Source organism: Lissotriton vulgaris, chromosome 8 (genome assembly GCF_964263255.1).
Source record: "Lissotriton vulgaris chromosome 8, aLisVul1.2, whole genome shotgun sequence".
In the NCBI taxonomy this organism is placed as follows: Eukaryota; Metazoa; Chordata; class Amphibia; order Caudata; family Salamandridae; genus Lissotriton; species Lissotriton vulgaris.
In genome coordinates, this window is record NC_141696.1 from 438,645,956 (window position 1) to 438,667,773 (window position 21,818).

Below are 21,818 nucleotides of genomic sequence, written 5' to 3' on the forward strand. Positions count from 1 at the left end.
TCTTCGGTTATGGATAGGTCTTCTCCATCCGCTTTGAATGGTGAAGGGTTTTGGATGTTTAGCAGCATGACTTCTGATTTCTTCATGTTGCTCTTCAGGCCCACTTGCTTTGCATAGATGTTGAGGGGATATATATATATACATATATATATATATATATATATATATATATATATATATATATATATATATATATATATATATATTCAAAAGTTTCTTCAATATCTCCCAAATAGATCTCCCAAAAGCCTTTTAATTCGACAGTTTTAAGGTAATCACCCTACGCGCTTCGGGTCAGTGACCCTTGCTCACGAGTAAATTTTAACATCCCAAGTGCAACTTAAATAGTCATGTGATGGTTGTGCAAATAATGAAACAGAAAAACAGACTATAACTGTGATTCTCCAAAAGATAACAAATGTGAATAATTCCTTTTTACCTCCTTATACATATCTTTTCTAGCGGTATGTTGATTATTTAACCATATTCTTTTCAGTAATCTATGTTAACTCATTTTTAATACCATAGGGTTTTAGGGGATTTCAACATAAAAATGACAATGAAGACAGGGGTGTTTGAAAACAGGGGTAACTTTACCTAGGTTACTTTCGTCTTTGCTCTTTATAGATCAGGACAGACTCTAGTGACTGTAAGGTATCTAGCCCATGTGGGCATCCTCAGCTATACTTCGCCGCATTGGTAAAATTCCTTATTGTATCCCCTTGTCACAATTTCTTTTTCGCTCATTTTGAGCGACTAACTTAGAAAAAGTTATTGAGCCCAAGTGGGCATTTCATTCCTCTAATTTACCACAGTTTCATTCAATTTATGAAGAATACATGAAAAGATTCTCTCGGTATCTGCAAATTCTACCGCTTCTTTTCTTCATATGCTCTAGAGTAAAGAAAACAAATAAAAATAATAAATAAAACAACCTGTGACCAGATGTACTTTTAAAATTCCTATCTAGGAGAGATCAAAATAGATAATCAACATTTCTTATTAGCAATTTGGATACCATGTAGACTGCTGCTTCTAAGCTCCTAAAACCGAAATATGATCTTTAAAAATCAAATTCACCAATGATGTAAGCCATTTTTGTTCCCTGTTATGCAACAAAACAGTAATATTTTATTTGTAGCCGGTTAACCCAAATGTACTTCAAGCTCTTCATCGCAATTGTGCCCTAACGGAGTCATTGTCTTGTACTGAATGATTATTCTTGACTCTAGCCTCCGTAGGTTTTGGACTCTATTCTCACCTCTTTCATCAAACTTAATCGTGTCCAACACACAAAAGCTTAGTAATGATGTATCCTGTTTATGCTGGCTTTGAAAATGTCTGGCGATCGGGTATGACTTATCGCCATTCTTTATTGCTCGTAAATGTTACAGGACTCTGAGCTTAGTCTTTTTGATGGTACTGCCCAGATAACTCATGTTGCACGGACAGAATAGAGCATAAACCGCAAATTCTGTGTTTCAGGATGTGTGTTCTTTTATTTGGAATTTTTCAGCTTCTGGTGATAGTTACCTCTTTTTTATTACGACTGTTCTTACAAGCTTTACAGCTTCTACAGGTTTAGAAGCCTTGTATCCCACCTATTTTTGGGTTTTTGGTTTCCACTGCTTTGCAGAGTTGATCTTTTAATGATTTTGTCCTTTTGAAAGTCACTTGCGGGAATAGATCAACACAATCTGTGATGTCTGGGTCCGTTTTCACAATTGGCCAAAACTTAGTCAGACTTTTTCTGATCATGTATGATTGATTACTATATGTAGTAATAAATCGGGTAGTATTCTCTTCCTTATCCTTATTCGTTCTTTCTAAGAGCAAAGTCTCTCTGTCTTTTCCTGCCACTGCTCTCTTTGCTCTGTTAATGATCTTCTCCGAATAACCTCTGTTTCTGAATCTGTCAGACATCTGTTTTTCCTCTTCTATGTAACCTTGCGGTGTACTGCAATTTCTCTTTGCCCTTAAAAGTTCTCCCATCAGGATACTTCTGATGAGCGCGCTAGGGTGACAACTCTGGGCATAAAGGAAGCTATTCCCTGCTGTGCTCTTTCTGTACAAGGTGCTCTCTAGTTTGTTATTGGTGACTGTTAGCTTCAAATCGAGAAATTTCATACTGTCTTTTCCCCAATGACTCGTAAATTTCAAGTTGTATTGATTTTTATTTAGGGTTTCAACGAAGGTAACTGCTTCTGACTGGGTTCCTCTCCATATGACAAAAATATCTTAACCATCGGGCGACTTTCTCAGTGTATGTGGGCATTCTGTATACCACTTCTTTTTCCCACAGGCCCATGAAAAGCCCCGCAAAAGATGGCGCAAAGCATGTTCCCATACAAGTACCCAGGTTTTGTCTATAAATTTTATTGTCGAATAGGAAGAAGTTTTGGGTAAGGCAGGTTCTCATTATTTCTAGCAGCATCTGTGTGTGTTCCGCATAAGAGATGGATCTTTCTGATAGAAAGTGTTCACATGCATCCAACCCTTGTTGGTGTGGGATGCATGTGTATAATCCCACTACTCTTTTGATCAAATGTGGAGGGAGATGGAATGTTGTTCCATTCAATTTCCAAAGGTTACATATATTAATCAAAAATGGGAATGGATCACTTGTCCTGCACAACCTTAGGTATGCAGGAAGAAATGGAGGAGGAGATGTCCCAATATAAAAGACCCTCATGCTTGTGACATGGGTGTTGGTATCTGAAGCGGTATATCTTGATTCTCCGCTTTTGGATCACGTGTGTGCATAATCATTAGGTCGATTTTGTTTATGCAGCCTCCACCCGGAGGTAGTGGAGGTACTAACCCAAGGTTGATGCAGTAGTGAGCCAGTGATAAGGGTATTAAAAAGACCTGAAAGTTCAGAAGGTAGCTTTATTGGTCTGATTTTCGGGTCTGGTAACTCTTAAATGAGTGCATCTATGGACTTGATTATGAGTGTAAGGTGCACTCAGAGTATAAAGATCATAAAAGGGGAAGTTAAAAAATGGTCGACATGTTTCTGCCTATGTTGCCTGGATTAGGACTTATAGGCATTCATCAGGACCGTTAAGTGAATAACGTGAGGAAAATTATGTAAATAAATAAATATGGTGCTCAAAAAAGTGAGAAGAAATAGCGACGTTGACCTGTTTCTCTGTTATAGGAGGTCTCAATGTACCTGCAAAAGAAAAACACATTTGTTTTGCAACAAACAAGGGGGAGGGGATACGGGGGACACACACCAAGCAGAAATCTGCTTCATATATCTATCATTGATAGAGTTTTAAACAACTAAAAAATGGCAATTCTTCATTGACCGGTTAACAATCATGGCAGCGTCAACTCTCTCTTCGACACTCCAAACTCATTCAGAGGACTATGACATGCTCGTAGTTGGTGGTGCATGCAAGGATTGATCATATATTCGATGGTGCCAGGTGGTTCTAGGCATGGTCCTGTCTTAATGAGTAGGTGATCGTGAAACTCAAAAAGCCTTGTTATATACGATCGTGTGAAGTTGTGCAGTGATACTGATCGTTTAGTAACTAGTGATTGTACGGGGCTGGCAAGTAACGTTTATCGTTTCTCGGGTGATTCTGACAAATTGTGTAAACAAACGTGTCCGTGAAAATTTTACCTAGCGCGTAAGATTTTGGCGCTCCAGTCGGACAGTCGAGCTTCGGGGGGACTGTGGAGAAATAGATCTCCATTAACATGGTTTTTCATAATATAGTTGCGGTTATGCAGGCCTCCTTTATTGCTACCTGTTGTGTCCGCGTAAAATTTTCAGGGAGACGTTTGTTTACACAATTTGTCAGAATCACCCGAGAGCAAGGCACAGGGGTGCCGAAACGTCATGAAATCGACAGGCGAATAAAGATCTGAATGCCGAAAAACTTGGTCCGTGCTTGGTGTATCTGTGCAGGCTGTGATCGCTACGCGCGGTGTATACTTTGGTTTTGGATATATATATATATATATATATATGTCTGTCTGTCTGTCTCATCTGCATAGTCAAGGTCCTCCAGTGTAAAAAATAAGGTCCTCTGGCTTGGTCTTCAGGTGTGCGTTGCATCACCACATTGATGACTAGGTTGAAGAGCAACTCTGACATCACACATCACTGCTGTCTCACACTGGTCTTGACTTTGGAGCTATACTCATGAAGCTATACTCACTATCTTGTACAATTATAATAGAAGCTCTTGATGAGGAGAACTCACTGCTGTGGTGTGCCATAGGCTCTCAGTATACGCCACAGGCTGTCACGGTTAATACTGTCAAAGGCTTTCCCAAAATTAATAAAGTTGATGCATAGTTGTCTCGTGCAATCCATACTCATCTCTATGATGTGGTGTAGAGTATGGATCTTCTCAACACACCCTCTGCCTTGCAGAATCTAGCCTTTTCTTTTCATAACTATTTATCCATGGCATCAGCAATGTGCCGTATAATGATTTTCGCCGGGATTTTACTCTGGATTGACAGAAGTACGATTCCATGCCAATTGTTACAATTAGATAATGCTCCCTTCTTTGGAATCTTGAGGATGACGCCTTGGCTCGTTCCATGTAGTACTCTCTTTCCCTCCCAAAGTGATGGAAACAGTAGTTGGAGGATATTGGCTGATGTTTCAGGGCCTGCCTTGAACATTTCTGCATTTAGGTTATCTTGGCCAAGAGCTTTTATGTTTTTAAGAGAATGGATAGCAGTGACAAATTCTTCTTTCTGTGGTGGGGCAGTGTTCACATCCAAGTCTGTCTCTGCTTCTTGGACGTTCACTTCACTTGTTGGTACTGGTCTGTTTAAGACTTCTTCAAAGTGCTCAGCCCAGTGTGCTTCCTGCTTTTTGTCTGTTGAGAGTAGCCTACCTTACTTGTCCCTGATAGGGGTGTTGTATGTTGCTCAAGATTTAAAACTGACTATCTTTATCATCTTAAAGGCTGTCCCCCATTCTCCTAAACTGGCTGGTTCCACTGCTTGACTGGTGAGGTTATACATGTACGCCTGTTTGTCTGCTCTTGTCATTCTTTTTCACTGCTCTGTGTTCGTCTCTGTACTGTTGCTTGTACCTTTCCTGTGCCTCTCAGATTTGGCCTCCATAAGTTTAATTTTTGCTACCCTCATGCCTTTAATAGCTTGCAATGTGTCTTGTCTTATCCATTGTTCCCTCTTCCTTCTCTTGGTTTCCAGGCATGTTTCATTGCTCTTCACATACACTGAAAAGTCCTGTTCCCATTTCTCACTGACTGCATCTGCAGTTGGTCCAGACTGATCTTCAGTGTCTGCCAGGAGTTGAAACCTGTTTCTGATTTGTAAGATGAATGTCTTCTCAGTCGCGAAGTCCTGTAATTTTTCCAGTTCGAAGAGATATCACCTTGATGTCTTGCGTTCTGTTTTTCTGAACTTCAGCCTCACAAGTGCAGTCTCTAGATGGTGATTGCTGCTGCCATTCAATCCCCTCCTCACTCTGACATCTTATAGTGGAGTCACTTATCATCAGGTGGTCAACCTGGTTTCTGTCTCTGCCACTGGGTGTGCACCAAGTTAGTCTGCGAATATCACAGTGGGGAAAGAGTCCCTCATAAGCCCAAATAATGTGTGCCACAAAGTTCCAACAGTCTTTCTTTATTGTCATTTATTGTTCCACAACCTTCCTTTCTCATCGCTCTGTCATGGTTTGTATTGTCCTTTCCCACTTCAGCATTCAAGTCTCCCATCACAATCTGCAGGTTGTGGTTTGGCACAGCTTCAAGTTCAACTTGCATCTGTTCGTAGAGTATGTCCTTGACTCATTTGTCCTCTGCATCATTTGTTGGAGTATTGCACTGGATAATGGTTGTGTTAATGTGTATGCCTTTTAACCTGGCTGTAATGAGTCTGCTATTGACTGGCTTCCACTCACTTAGACATTTCTCTGTCCCCTTGCTCAGGATGGTGGCTACTTATTTATGATGCTGGTCATCGTCACCTTCCTGAGTACAGTACTGTTTCTCCTGTGGTAATTTTTATTCTGCCAGATACGGTCCACCTACTTTGCTGACCTCCAGGATGTGTAGGTTGTAGCAGCTCATCTCAAATGTAACTTGAGCCAGCTTTCCTGTTTCATATATAGTCCGTACCTTGCAGAGTTTTATTCTGGTCTTGCACCTGGCACTCTTCTGTCATCCTATCAATAGCTTCCTTTCAGCTTTGACTACTGTCTGTTACACATATCTCATGCAGAGACTCCGGAAGTCCCTTGTGCCCAGTTGATTTAGTGGTTCTTGCTGCTGTTTCTGTAACAAATGCCTTTTATGAGGCAAGGTTGTTAGCCTTGCGTCCAACCCCCAACCTGGAGGACCAGTGCATCGTGCTTTCTCTGGGCTCTACTCTTTGACCTGTCTGGCGAGGGGCAACCTTCCAAGGAGACTAAGCTCCCACCAGCATAGCTCTCCAGGTCACTGAGACAACCAAGCCCCACAACCACATTAAGGTGGCAATTCTCCAAGGAATTCTCTAAAGATTGTGAAATATAAATCCTGTCACAGATGTCATAGGAAGACGGCTTTGTGATCCTGGCCTGTGACTTACATTCATTGATGCCAAGTTTGTTTGGCCAAAGACTTCAGTCATACCCCCAATTATTCCCCTTGAAGATAAGTCTCCCAACAGGAACGTTCTCCCAAGAGGTTTTCCCAAAAAAGCCCAAAAACCTACTTAGGAAGGAGACATCCGGACCTTTTCTGAGCAAGTGGTCCTACTAGGCAGGGGTGGATGTAAAGTACCCACTCACATTAACAGCAACAACACCAGTCCCCACCATCTTCTACTCTAAAGCTTCTAAACCTTTTGTATCCCATCCCCTGTATTCCACCAAAGTCTGATAGAAGTGAGGATCTTCTTTTTTCTACCAATTGGGGAAGTATCACAACAGATCACTGACCACTAAAAGGCTACAACTTACCTTTTCTGTCCTCCCCTCTGGCCCTCACTCCTTTCACCAGGATGTGCTCTCCGGTTCAATCCTTGATTTTTGAGGTGGAAGCTGAACAAAGGGGCCAGAGAAGTTGTGCTCATTCAGGAAAGGGGCAAAAAATGTTGCTCCCTTTTACTTCTTAGTCCTCAAGAAGGATGCGGGTTTCTCCCCATTATGGCAATCAACCTCTTGATTTGGCAAGACGAGTTCAAGATGGTGTCCCCCAGCGCGGGGCCTTTGGCTGTCAGTGTAGGGGATTGATAGTATTCCTGGTCTTCTAGGACACCTGGTTTCACCTGCCAATCCTCCCTTTTTACAGACACTACCTAAAGTTTAACATAAGGTCTCAGAATTTCAATTCACTTTTCTGTCATTTGGGGCTGATGACTGCTCCATGAGTTTTCACCAAGGTGATGGCTATGGTGAAGACTTCATTGGAGAAGTCAGGAGTCCATGTATTCCCGGACTTGGATGACTGGTTAGTGGAGGAGCGGCGGGAGACACAACCCACATGAAGGGCTTTCCTACTTACCAGAGGATCGCTAATATTTGTGATTTAATTCTAATGTTTCAGGTTCAAACAGCGATTCAGGGTCTGCAAATCCTGTGCCTGTTAAGCCCGAAGGCCTCAGACACCCTGTTGATATATACACCAGATGGCGAATGAGAACTCTTTTGTGGTGCCCAAGGAGGCAATAGCTCGAGCATCAAGGGGACTCTATGCTTTCAAGCAGATTTTCACACCTGCCCTGTGTGAATCTGAACAGGTTAAGATGTTATGCCAGTCTAATACTGGATCATCCCTTCAGGCCTCCACTTTTGCAAGATACCGTAGTGATGGATGTCTCATTATTGAGCGCTGGAGCCCTCCTCATGGCAAAATAGTAGAACAAGGCGACTTTTCTGCATCGGAGCTCCATCTAAACTTAAATGTGTTTGAGCTGTTAGCAGTCCATCCTGCCTTCAAAGCTTTCCTCCATTCCATTTAAGGTCTGTCAGACAACCCCACAACCATCAATCATGATAACACACAGGGTGGTGTGAGGTCATGGACGTTGTGTTTGGAGGCAATTCAGCTGTGGAGATGGGCCTAAGAACAGGACACCCTCAATGCAGGCAGGTTTTCTGAGTCCCCTTCTCCTTGGAGTACCTCTATTTGGAATTTCATCTAAAGGTGAAAGGAAAAAATGTCCCCCCAATTGTAGTGCCCCTGCACGATTCTTTTACCACAGGACAAAGCAGAAAGTGTACTTGGCTTTGTGCCATACACTTCTATGAGAATAGTTTCCCGGGTAATACTTTCAGGTTTGACGTATTGTGGGACCTGTTGACACAGTACCCACCAATTCTACTTCGGTCCAGAGAGCTTTATAAGTTGTGGAGTATCGAGTACAGATGATCCCGATTGCCGCAGACTTGACGAGGAGGATTCAGCATGCTAACCTGCTGGAGTTCCGCAATCTAACCCATCTTTATCTTCTGCACATGGTAGACCTGCTTCCACAGTAGGTTGGTCAGGTCTTTTATTCCAACAACCAAATGCTTCGTCTGCATGTGCCCATTGAGCAGTGTCAACTTGAGTGCTTCTGCTTTCCACTTGAGAATGCAAATGACATTTTTGCAGCAAAAAAAATCTCTGCTAAAATCATGTATATAGGTTGCTGGAACAAGTTATTTCAGCAGTGCAGGTCTGAAGGTATTAAGCAGTGGGATGAACTGGGTTGAAAATTACCCACGAACAGAAGGTTTTTTGTGGTAAATTGGTCACTTGCTGTGCGGGTTGCATACTTTTTCTGGTGAGGGCAAAAAAAATGGCTTGACACACATTCACTGCTATCTTTCTTGCATTGTTTATACCAAGGTTATAACAGATGAGACTGGGTATCTTTTTTAGCAGGACTTTTAAACACCTATTTGAAGGTTAGATTTTTATGATTCGTGAGCATATGTTTCTGCTTTAGTACGGTTTCTGACTGATCTCACAGTTGGAACCCCAAATTTACCAAACTGTACGAGGGCCCAATGTTGGGTGTGTCTGAGGAAAAACAAATATTTCTGTCCCGGTAGAGCTTTTTTGGCCCCCAGACGTGTGGAGATATCCTGTGAACTTGGGTGTCACTACGCCACTTAAGTAAATGTAAATTGATACTTGTATAGCGCACTACTCACCCGCAAGGGTCTCAAGGCGCTTGTACGAATACCGCTGTGGAACCCATCCTGGCTTTCCCTGTGAGGCGTCCACTCCTGGGCACCCCCAAGGTGGAGGCCAGGCATCCTTAGCGTTGTGGGGGCCGTTGTGGAGATTAAGCAAGCTATTGCCCAGAGTTGCAGAGTGGGACTCCATGATTGGAATAGGCACTGAGGCGAGAATTATCAGGTTCGTGGAATTTTCAGCCAAAACCCGCAGAGGGTGGGAATTGAACCCTGGTCCCGGGCTAGACCTCTGCATCAGGGTCTGCCATTTTAACCATTGAGCCACAGGGCTGTTTTATAGGAGGGGAGACTACATAGACCCTACTAGAAACCATAGCATGGTTATTTTATATTGAATGGTCTAGGTGTGATTAAAATACTATAAGTCTGCAATCTTTCATAGCATAAAGAACATTTTCAATAAAACCCATATTATGTTACACTACCAAGGTCACTCGCCCAAAGTCAAAAATCAAAGCCTGTGGGAGAAACGTTATAGAAAAGGTGGGTTTTATGAATGAATAAGCTGGGGAGTGAATTTAGTTAAGATTATGTCAGACTTTGTCAATGGTGGCCATGCGAGAGTGAGTTCTAGATTTGCCAACCATCTTTGTTGCAGGACTTTGGAAGAAGTGATGAATACTTCCAACTACTCCAAAAAATGTGAATGAAATACAGATTAATGGAAAAGACATTATGGATTTTCAGAATTGCAGTTAACGTGTGAATTTTCTTTCGGAAGCCCCCAATAACATTATGCAAATTGCCTGCATTACATAGAGTGACAACATTTATTTAGGATTTCGACTCTTGTCCATCGTATTTGTGCACCACTCTTCAGTATTGTTACTCGACCAAAATGCTAGTGTACTGTGCTTTATGATTGGCAGGCCCAGGAAGAAGTGGCCCGCCTTCGGCGCGAGCTCATTAAAAGCCCCAAGGCGCCCAAGGCCAGCCTGACGGCTCAGAACATCCTGCGGCGCGTGGAGGCTGAAAGAAACGGCGCCATTTCAGATCTGAGAAGGATGACCACGGAAAGAGACAGCCTGCGAGAGAGGCTTAAGGTTCGAGGAGACAGTCTATTAAAAAAAAAAAACAGAAATGCATAATTAATGCTGTCATTTTGATTCTCAGAAAGGTGAACCATGTATGTAATGATTTTTTGTCAGATATCCCAGGAGACAGCGATCAATGAGAGAGCCCGCCTGGAGCAGCAGATAGAGGAGTACAGAGCATCACTTCGAGCGGTAAGGGGGGATTCTGAACGGGAAGGAAGCTTTGGTTTGAGTAATTCAAAATATTTGATCAAATTACTTTTTGTAGAAACAACAGTCAAGTCTTTCACTTGTTTCGAAAGGTCAGCGAGTGCCTTAAAGAAAGTCATGTGTGAGACTTAAAGTCGGCATTCTTTCTTTAATCTCGCATCTCTGAAGAAAATTCCTTATACTGTGGAAATAAAATTGAGGCTGCATGTTATGTTGCTTTTACCTGCATGTTTTGTTTTTCATCATCCAGTGCAACACCTCTTTGCATCCCAGCAGCCCTTGCCCTTGAACCCATCTCCTGAAAGCTTCCAAGTTTCCTAGCCATCACAGTGGCTAACTCATGTCCTAATCCTTTCAACTCTACCCCTGCCATCAGGATTCATTTGTGCTGATCATGGCCTGTAAATATCTATTTGAAATAGTGCAACCTTTTTGTTTCCTGTCCAATTGCCTCAATCCTGTTCAGTTACGGTATCCACTCAGCGTCAGCCAGGGCTGGCTTTAGGGGGGTGCGACAGGTGAGGCCGAACTGGGCGCTGACCTGGAGGGGGGCACTGACCTGGGGGTGGGACCCTCGGTTTTGCAATAACGTGCGAGTTAAATGCAACTGCTGAAAGAGTTTCCAGCAATGAAAACGTCATGGTAACTCGTGTGGTTACTGTTCCTGCTAGAGAGTGAGAGATTGGAGTTTTGGCAAGTGCCAGTTTTGACTCCTCATAAATTAGTGCAGAGGGTTAATGTGCCTGCTGCAAAGAACAGATCTGTATTTTTTGTGGATAGCTGAGTGGATTGGAAACGCCAGCCTTGGCCAGCTCTTTAAAACCAATAAATGTATTTGAAAAAGGGGCTAAGGAGAGATAAGGGGCACTTTCTTGCCGGGTGATAGTGAGGGAATCCGAGGAGGAGGTCATAGGGTGTGAGGATGCCAAAAAAGATTGCATTGCCAGGTGCCACCAGCACTAAGGTGTCAGCTTCTATCTGCAGCTTAATCTGTTTTGCCTTTTTTCTTTACATTGTCCTGTTGCAGGCGAGCCAACATGTTCTTCCCAATCAAAGACATCACCTCTGTGTTTGCCCTGATGTTTCCTCCATAGGTACACTCTTCAATATTTTAAGGTATTGTCTCTTAGGAGCCTGGTGTTAGTTGTGGATGTGGTTGGCCAAAGCTTCAGGGCTAAGTTGGGTAGCTGGTCACCTGCTCTGAAAGCCTGGTCGATGGAAGTTTGAAATCGGTTGACTTAACGAGATATGATGTAGTTTCCCTCCTGCTTTAATGTGCAGATTGGCTGGTAGTCATAAGGAGAATAAAAAGGGGTCAAAACACCCACGATTCAGCGTTATGACTTTTATTTGTCTGTTGCAAGTACACAATATTTAAGCTCTGCATATGGCATTCCACAATTAGCCATTTATAAGTGCAATTAATGTGCATCATAATTATCATAATATACTAATTTGCCATATTTCAGTATATACATATTTCAACAGCCACTAATCAATAAAAAAGGCATTCATGGAATGCCATCAATTATTCATTTAATTAGTTGACCAGTATAATATCATGATCACCCCAGATATTTCACCTTTTGCTGAACCCTATTTTTACTGATTTCACATCCCTTTGCACTTTACCCCTGCTAAACAGGAGGAAGATTCCTGTGCTCTCCCTTTAAACATGGTTAAATTGCCTTATTACTAACTGGAACTTTTAACTTGCCTATAAATCCCTAGTAAGTGGTGTAGAAAAATTCACCCATAGCCTGGAAGTTAAAATGCAACTTGTGGGACTGCGGCACCTATTTTGCCATCGACCAAAGCGGCAGTGCAAACATGGCTTTTGGCCTACTCTGTGTAGCCTGACTGCTGCAGTTCAACCCTGAGATGCAACCTGTAAAAATAACCCTTTTTTGGCGGGTATTTCCTCAAGGTGACCGAGTACTTTACTCCATCACCCTGATGGAGTAAATACCTTTCCCCAAACTCTAAATCAGACACTAAATCAGAAGGTAAATTCTTTGACCACGACGAATCTGGTTGGTGTAGCCGACACACGCTCCATCCTGGTGGCCCCTAAGTTAAAAAATAACAATGAAAGAGTGTTACTTGTTTTGAGAATACACAAGTAATAGAGCACAAGGGAGAAACAACACCGATTTGGTTTGTTTAGAAAGCCCTCACTCACCGACCTGGTCGGTGACATGCTTCATCATCGGGCCCCACTGGGAGTGACCGAATGTCACCCCAGTGTGCTTCAACGCCAGATTTAATGCGGAGCGGGTAATGTGAAGATGTGAGAGCTAAGTGATGGATTTCGTGAAAAGAGTGACGTGGTGAATTAAAAATGCCTTGATTGTATCAAAAAATTGATTTAATGACTGATCAACAAGGACATATTAAAAAATGTGTTGGTAAACACGACCAACTAAATTGAAGGGTCTGTTTCCAATATCATTAGGTGGTGGTCAACATGTTTCTGCCAATGTTGGTGTAATTAACCTGGCATTCGTCAGGACCTATGGTGAATTAAACCCCGGCGGTATGGACACGCTAAGGCCCACCCTACCAAGGGACGTGAAAGTGAAAAGTCGTCTGTGAAAGTGCAATTAGAGAGGGGGCCACACGGAACAAAAAAACCCGGTGGCACCAGCCCCTAATAGTCTCTGGATTAGAGACTTCAAAAATTAAAATGCACTTGAAAGGTGAGAAAATATCACCACATAGACCGCGGGAGGGGGGTAATGGCGTATTTGGCACATCGCCCACAACGCCAGGCACCCGTTAGTGAACCTGCACGATCCCTCTGGACCGGGCCCCTAAGTTAAGCCTGTCTGTTCTGGGCCCTAGCTGCCAGGGGTTGTGCTCAGGTTAATTTAGTGACTTGGAGGCTTCGTCCTGATACCCACCTCAAATAATAATCCAATGTCTTACTGTAAATATAACCGTTTTATGAAAGAGCAGTGCCATCAGAACTTGATTATCAGTATAAACATGTTTGGAACACCAAAACCAAGTTTGCTCTGCCGCATTCATTCAAGATTTATGCCAATAAGCATGTGAATGTTATGGCAGTCTTGGGCCCTAATAAGATTGGGGCTAACAAGTGTAGAGGTGAATAGGCAATGCAGTGGCCCTTGATCTGCATTTATAGAGCTGACAGCTTACACACAGAACTTGAAAAAGGCCAGGCAATCCTTCTGAGATCTAGTGTGATCTTTCTTAGAGCCTTTGTGAGTTGTTAGTGTCTAGTACCCAGTAAGGTTGATGCCGGAGCCAAAGTCCAGGGTAACCATAAATTAAAATACAATTAAAGTAATCGAGACTAGCAGATAAGAGCATCATCCTTATAAGTCCACTGTGAATGGATTGGGAGCGCAATTTGCTTGGCCTTATGGAAGACGTTGGTCATGTACGGTCTCCAAAGATTTCCATTTCTGATTGGACAAAGAAGGGGTACTGAGGTGAGCACAGGTAAGCCCAAGTGCTGAAGAAGACTTAAAGGTCTTTCCTGTGGTTGGTAAACAGTAAGATGTGGTCCAGTAACTGTGCCTCATGGTCAGTGGATGGATTGCTGAGAGTGAGGTCATTTGCAGGCCAGTAAACCTGGAGACTGAGGAGTGGCCAGGGGACCAAAGTGGCGTAAGTTTTTGATGTCTGAGTTTGGGTATGTGTACTGTAGATGGTATTCAAAACTTGGGGAGCCGTAAGCCTCGTGGCATCACCGTAGGAATTAAATGGGCCTTGTTCTTCTTGCTACTAATGAGGACAAATGTAAGCACTGGCTTGTTTGGCGAGGAGAACAGCCTTTGTGAGGGTGTAGGACGGGAGGTATACAGTAGTGGTTAGCATGAAATGAATTAGCGGCAGGTAGCTGGTGCTCATTAGCCTTACATATTGCTATGCTTCTAAAGATGTAGCATGGCCCATTGGCATGTCCTGAAGTAGCATCCAAGGAAGATTTTTCAGTCCATATTACCTATTGCAGTAGAGCCCAAATTCAGACCTCTCCCCCCACACCTCTTCAGGGACTGGGTTGTGTGCACCCAACGACAAAGAAGCATGTACCTGACATTCACTTCTATCAAAATACTCAAAGCTTTCCTGCCACACGTAAACTGGAGGGTTCAGGGAAAAGAGCAGAACTGATGTTGGTTCGCTCTTCTAACATTTTTATTTTTAATTTTTTTACATGCATCAAATTCATTTATTGTAAGACAGAATGAAGCTATTAGACATGGTAAAACAGTTGAATGTTATTTAAAGATGGAACTTATGGCTTTTGTTATATTTTTTAACCTAATGTTTGAAAAATCATAAATTCTACTTGCAAACTTCAATTAAAATTGTTATGGCTTCAAGAAATTTTGCTTGACTTGGTTTCATAAAGAGCACTTTTGTAGTTGAAGTGTCAATGACCCTGAAATATATGGGTCTGTTGCTCAGCAGCATATTTGTTTTATTTTTTATAGAGTGAAAAGGAACATTTAGAGAACAAATCCAAGCTCTCGCTGATGAGGGAGACCATAGCTTCCACAGACAGTGACATTGAACTTCTCACTAGAAAGGTTATGGATAAGGAAAATGAACTTGGACGGCAGAAGTTAGCCTCTGAAGCTCTCAGGTATGTTAAGACTAAGAAATGGGTCAAGTATGTTGTTTACACAATAGTTAACAGACAGAATCACATTTGTCCCACTTCAGATATACCACTAGATTCAAATTGTTAGTTTCAATAATATTATAAATGACAGTTAGATGGAAGCTACGCAACCAATCCAGGTGAAACATCTTGCTTGTATCTCAGTAACTGAGAGGTTAAATCTGCTGTGAGAGAGTGCGCAAATGTATGATTTATTCATTGAGTGAGTGTGTGAGCAAGTGTAGGATCAAGTGATCGCATAAGGGGTGCTTATGGGTACAGTACCAGTTGTGTAGAAGTGCCTCCAGGGTGCTTTTAGTCTGAATCAAATTGAAGAAAGGCAGGCGTTTAAAGGAAAAGATAAGGAGGAACAACAGAGCAGAATTCGTTTTAAATAAATATATTTAATGAACAGCTTGTTTTAATTTGTTGTCCATATTTCATATAGACAAGTTGTATTCTAAATGTAGGGGACAAAATAAATTCATGCCATTTTCATAAATTTCAAACCTAGCAGTCTGGAAATGCTAGTACAGAAAATGTGCCTATACAAAAGCTGTACGATATGTAGCCTCATCAGGCTTGAAACTGTTTTGATGTAGACAAAACCTGTCAATTAATATCTGCTTACGAACTGGGTTAGTACAGCACACTTAGCCCAGGAGAAACATGAGAGAGCAATACCATTAATGAAGTCACCATCACAGACTACATTGATTTTTGTGTCCTGTCCTGAGAGAAGTCTTGTTTAATTTCAGACTTTTTTTTAAATTGAATTATCTTGATACATGTACCGTCACCTACATCGACTGGCCAGTGAGGTGCCATGAACACCTGTTGCAGGAAAGCATAACCGACTATCCCCCACCCCACTCACCTATACTTCATTTCACAACTACTGCTCTTTCTCATGTTTCTTTTAACAGTCCTTATCCAAATGAAGAAGTCCATATGTCCTGATGCACACAAAAGCTTATGAGCAGTCACATTTAGTGTATATCTTGTACTTATGCCTCCCTTTCAGGGATTGCTTGTTCAAAGAGAAGGTGACTGGTGAATTTTGTACACACAGAATCTGATTTTTTTAATTAACTACCAAATAAATTAATACTAACATTTAGACAGACAGCATTTAAAAACGATGAACCAATAAAGTCAATAAAAGAAAATGACAAATACATTGTATTCCCAACCTAAAATACCATGTTAGTCATAAACAATATTAATTTTTCTTATTACATTTCATGTATCTTCTACCACTTAAATGAAGAACATTGAAAACTCTTGAAAAACACATATAGGTTCACTGTTTAAACAAAAACTAACTGCCCCTGACAGTTCAGTTTGTGATACTAGTTATAAGAAAAACAGGTTTGAACCAATATTGCCTCTCTTTATCCAAAGAACCATAGATACCAAAAATGTGTGCCAGAGTTTCTGTGTATTTTGAACACATCTGCAATCCCCTTCCTTATCAGAGATGTTAGCCCAGAGCTGTCTAAATGGGCTTAAGAGGTTTAGAAGAAGCACATTCTAATAAATCTCTGCCTTAAATCCTTGACTATTGTCTCCTCCAAATACCCTTCAACATTCTGGCTTCAGGCAAGGCAATATGTACGTCTTTTTTTCATAAGCCTAATGAGCCTCCAACCTGGAAATAACTATTTGAAAATTAATTGATCGGAGTGTGAAAATGCTGTGGGCATCAGAATATTTCACTAGGCTTCTTTCACCTCCAAACGACCTAATTCTTAGTTCAGAATACCAATCAAAGGATTCTTCAAACCTACACTTTTCATTGACATATAAGTCCAAACAGTTGACTTAAGGCTCACAGCACTAGAGTCACGTACACTGACAAGGATTGATAAATGCTGTGATGAAAGACAAGCCCATAAAGAGTTGAGAAGAGCCCTAAACACTATGCCCGCAATAAAGAGATAGTTAGGGCATTGAGAAAGAATTATAGGGTGGTGATAGCCCAGAGAAAGTTGGATTTAGGACAGAGGTCTGTTCGGATCTGGTGGCGTCCGGGGCCTTGACGGACATGAAAAATGCCGGGAAGTTATCAACCGTCTGGTGTTCTCAGATACCTCTACCCTAAAAATGTATTTCCTGATACCAGGAGATGCCTGGGTGTCACATTATTCATATATCTTTAACCCTCTAAAAAGAGCCTTAAATTCTGAGCATAGGGGCGTTGTTACGATTGAAGATGGAGAAGAAGCTCTGAAGTTTAGTAAATCAATTTCTGTTAAGGAGGTGGAAACAGCAATAACTAAAGGTATCTGCCTCAAAGCGCCCAGACCAGATGGGGTCTCCCTTGACCTGTTTGAGGATAACCCCAATCTCTGGGCACCTCTTCTAACAAATATCTTTACGGTTTCTATCACAGGTACCCTGCCTGCTTCATGGAAAGATGCTATAGTGGTCCCTATGTTTAAGAAAGGGGACAGGAATGACTCGGCCTGCTACAGGCTGATATCTCTAATAGACACAACAGTAAAAGTCGTGGGCAGGGCCCTCTTGGTTCAGATAGAAGAGTGGGCCTTTGCAAATAATGTGCTTTCTAAAACACAATATGGTTTTAAATGGGGAATGGGCACGACGGAGCAGTGTCTGAACCAGTCCCTGATTGTCAGTAAATACCCTAGGTCCATGAGGTGCTCCCTACATCTGGCCTTCATGGACTTATCTAGTTCCTTTGACACTGTCAGTCGTAACATACTGTGGAATATGATGGGAGATGTGGGAGTGGGGTACCTCTTGTTGTCCCTCTGTGCAGGCTACACTGTAATACTGTGGTGAAAATACTCTACAGCAATGATGGTGAGAGAACAGATTCAATTGTCTCGATGATGGGGTTCTGCCAGGGCTGTATACTGGCCCCTTTTCTATTTCTCGTTTTTAAAATTGCTTAGAGGCCCATCTACTGAAAAAGAGTCTAGATTGTCCAAAAATTGGGCAAAACTTTGTTACAAAATTACTCTATGCCGATGATGCTGTCCTTCTTGGAAGGACAGCTATGAGCATTGAGAGATCCATAGATGCCTATGTAGACTTTGCCTTCCTTGAATTTAAAAGTGAACTGTAAAAAGTCATACATTATAGTGGGTGGCCCCAAGTCAACATCTTACACTGTACAGGGCAATCGCCATCACACTCCATCTCCGGAAAGCCATCAACATCTCCTTCAAGACAGCAACCTTCCCGGAGAGCTGGAAGCACGCCAAGATCAACGCCTTACTCAAGAAACCCAAGGCGGATCTCAAGGACCTCAAGAACTTCCGGCCCATCTCCCTGCTCCCGGCGAAGGTCATCGAGAAGACCGCCAACAAACAACTGACCCACTACCTTGAGGAGAACAACATTCTGGACCCGTACCAGTCCGGGATCCGCAGCAACCACCGCACCAAAACTGCCCTCATCGCCGCCAACGATGACATCAGAACCTTGCTAGACAACGGAGAAACCACGGCCCTCATCCTCCTGGACCTGTCAGCCATCTTCGACACAGTCTGCCACCGCACACTACGAACACGCCTCCACTAGCCCGGGATCCAAGCGAAGGCCCTGCACTGGACCACCTCCTTCCTCTCCGGCAGAACACAGAGCGTCCGCCTCCCCCCTTCTGCTCCGAAGCCACCGAGATCATCTGTGGCGTACCCTAGGGCTCATTCCTCAGCCCTAAGCTGTTCAACATCTACATGGCACCGCAGGCCCACATAGCCCGACGACACGATCTCAACATCATCCCCTACGCCAATGACACCCAACTGATCCTCTCCCTCACTAAGGACCACCACACCGCCAAAACCAACCTCCATGAAGGAATGAAGGCTGTTGCCGAATGGATGAGGAACAGCTGACTGAAGCTGAACTCGGACAAGATGGAGGTCCTCATCCTCGGACCCACCCCTGGTGGCCGACCGCACTGGGGACAGCTCCAACACCCACCCACAACACACACAACCTAGGGATCGTCCTCGACTCCACCCTCTCCATGACTAAGCAGGTCAACGCCGCCTCTTCCTCCTGCTTCAACGCCCTCCGCATGCTCCGCAAGATCTACAAGTGCATCCCCACTGAAACGGGAAGAACGGTCACCCAGGCCCTCATTAGCAGCAGGTTGGACTACGGAAACGCACTCTACGCAGGAGCCTCAGAAAAAATCCTGAAAAGGCTTCAACGCATCCAGAACACCTCTGCACGCCTGATCCTCGACATCACTCACCGCAGCCACATCACACCCCACCTGAGAGACCTGCACTGGCTCCCCGTCAGCAAGAGCATAACCTTCAAGCTCCTCACCCACGCACAAAAGGCACTCCACAACACCAGACCAGCGTACCTCAACGGATGACTCAGCTTTTACACCTCCACCCGCCAGCTACGCTCCGCCGCCCTCGCCCTCACCATAGTTCCCCGCATCTGAAGATCAACCTCCGGCGGCAGATTGCTCTCCCACCTCGCCGCAAAGACCTGGAACACCCTCCCCATCCACCTACGGCAGACCCAAGACCTGCTGACCTTCAAAAGACTCCTCAAGACCTGACTTTTCGAGCAGTAGCAGCATTCCCCTCCCCCCAGCGCCTTGAGACCCGCATGGGTAAATAGCACGCTTTACAAATGCAATGACTGATTGATTGATTGATTGCTCGGCAATCTTAAAGCTGAGCATCATGTGACTAGACAGTTTGCACCATAGAGGTGACCGACTCCTCTGCCTCTGCTACTCTACTTTGTAGCTCAGTTACATCCTTAGTAATGTTAGCCACCGTGCCCGTCACTTCATCCAAAGAAAGCTTTATACTAGGATAGTCCGCTCTGAACTGCGCATGGTGATCCTGAGCTTCCCGCCGTTGTTCCTGTAGGGCCTGCAATATAACTGACAGAGATGGCTCTTTCACCATAGTCTGTCCTCCTCCCATCTCACACTCGGCCTCCGGTGAGACTGTCAAGATTTTGTTGGCAAGTTCTTCGCTAGACCCAGGCAAACTGTCCGGGCTGTCCTGAATATAGTATCTTGCAGGATTAATTGTGGGATGGGTCGGGGATATCATTTGCTCCCTGGTAGCCACATTATTTTCATTGCAGGTTGTACCCCGTACCTTGACCTACCAAACCTCATCCAGAGCCAGGCAGACGATAAATCAATGCCTTGACCTCTCCCTTTGCCTGAACCCATTTCCCGAGTGGACTGTTTTCTAAGCCTCCTCCACGGCGAGAACCAGAGCTATTATACCAGGTAAGCCCTTGCGAGTCCATGGATTTCTTGTGGGGTTAGTAATTTTAAGGGTTTTTCGGCTATTATTTCATTTTGAATCCCCCACTAAGATGTCTGGGGATTTTTGTTCACCCTCTTGACTCCTCCTGGAAATTGCCACTTCTGCCTCAATCTCCGCCACAGCACCAGATATATTTAAGCATTTATTCTGGTACTTACTTCAGATTGCCCTGTAGCATTATTTTGACTCATTTGAGGGCCCTTAAGCCCCTCCACCTCTGGAACAAACACCTCACTAGGGCTCTCTCCCCTAGTCTCGCTGTTGATCAGCTGTCGATCCCCCTCAGCGCAATTGTTCCTAGTAGCAGGCATTTAAGTAGTGTCTATAGTGTTGTGCTCTTGAGTAGTCAAATCTTCCAAGCCGTGCTCCCCCGATCATTACAAATAGCTAATTTCCTCCTTCAAACTCCTCTTCACCATTCTTCCAAGTCCTCCAATAATAGTTTATACTCCAGATCAGCCTGCAAGCTATCTCTAGAAACTGGGATACTAAGTAGAGCAGCTATTGCAATAGCATCCGCTATTTGTACATGAAGCTCTCCCTCTGAGATGAGTTTGACTGCCTTACCTGCTTCTAGGAGCCGCAGCGCAGGTCTACCGGCCCTTACTGAAGCAGATTTGGCCCCACTCTTCGAGTTATCTTCTCCCTGCGGGGCGGGCTTGTACCCGAGCCACTTGTGCAGTTTTCGACACATTTTTCAGTAGGGCCATGTCTCCCTTTAGCGCTGTCTCCCCAGGGAGGCGCAAGCAGTAGATCCCCGATCCGCGGCAGCAGGTCAGCGTGCAGACCCGCCAGCAGACTCTCCTTGATGTCCACCAATGCCGCCCAAGACTGCAGCCAAGCCCCAGCATCCGCGGTGTCCTTGACAGAGACAGAGACCAGGTTCCAAAATGTTATGCTCCCTGGTAGTCCGGTAATCCGAGCAAGTAGAGCTTCAATGTAGTTCCTCTATTCTTGCCGCTCGCAGCGTCGAATGGGTTGACCAGCTGCGAGCTCTGTAGGGCTGTGGACGCGGCGGCGTTTGGTCCGCCATCTTCCTTCCTCACCTACTTGAATATATCCAAGAAATACAGATATACCGATACCCAGCATCGATCGACTGCAACCCAGTGAACTAGGCAAAGTGGTACAGACCGAAGAGGTACAAACCGTCACCACACGTTAGCACGGAACAAAACACTGGGGACCAATGGCCACCCCATTGAATTTTGCTCTACCTACAACACTCATGAATCCCCAAAGCTGCTTCAGATATATACTGAATCGCAGGCGAAATAACTACTGTCAGAATCACATAGGGAAGCATTAATCATGGTGCTTCCTAAACCAGGCTGAGATCCCATAGACGTGAGCTCATATAGATCCCTGTAGTTGTTAAACTTGGACTACAAAATATTTGGGAAAGTTCTTGCGAACAGACTGCTGCCAGTAGTGCAGTCCTTGTTCCATTTGGACCAAAATGGATTGATTCCTGACAGGAA

The 21,818-nt window shown here is 43.7% G+C and overlaps 1 protein-coding gene across 3 annotated transcripts in view; it reads left to right on the plus strand.

Annotated features, from left to right (window-relative positions):
* Nucleotides 1-21,818, plus strand: part of TSGA10 (testis specific 10) — a 454,368-nt gene that overhangs the window by 145,116 nt on the left and 287,434 nt on the right. For all 3 annotated transcript variants that reach the window (XM_086933298.1, XM_086933297.1, XM_086933299.1), the window contains exons 7-9: nucleotides 10,039-10,212; nucleotides 10,318-10,395; nucleotides 14,880-15,031. In XM_086933298.1, coding sequence (XP_086789424.1) covers nucleotides 10,039-10,212; nucleotides 10,318-10,395; nucleotides 14,880-15,031 — 404 coding nt within the window. The remainder of the gene's footprint in view (nucleotides 1-10,038; nucleotides 10,213-10,317; nucleotides 10,396-14,879; nucleotides 15,032-21,818) is intronic.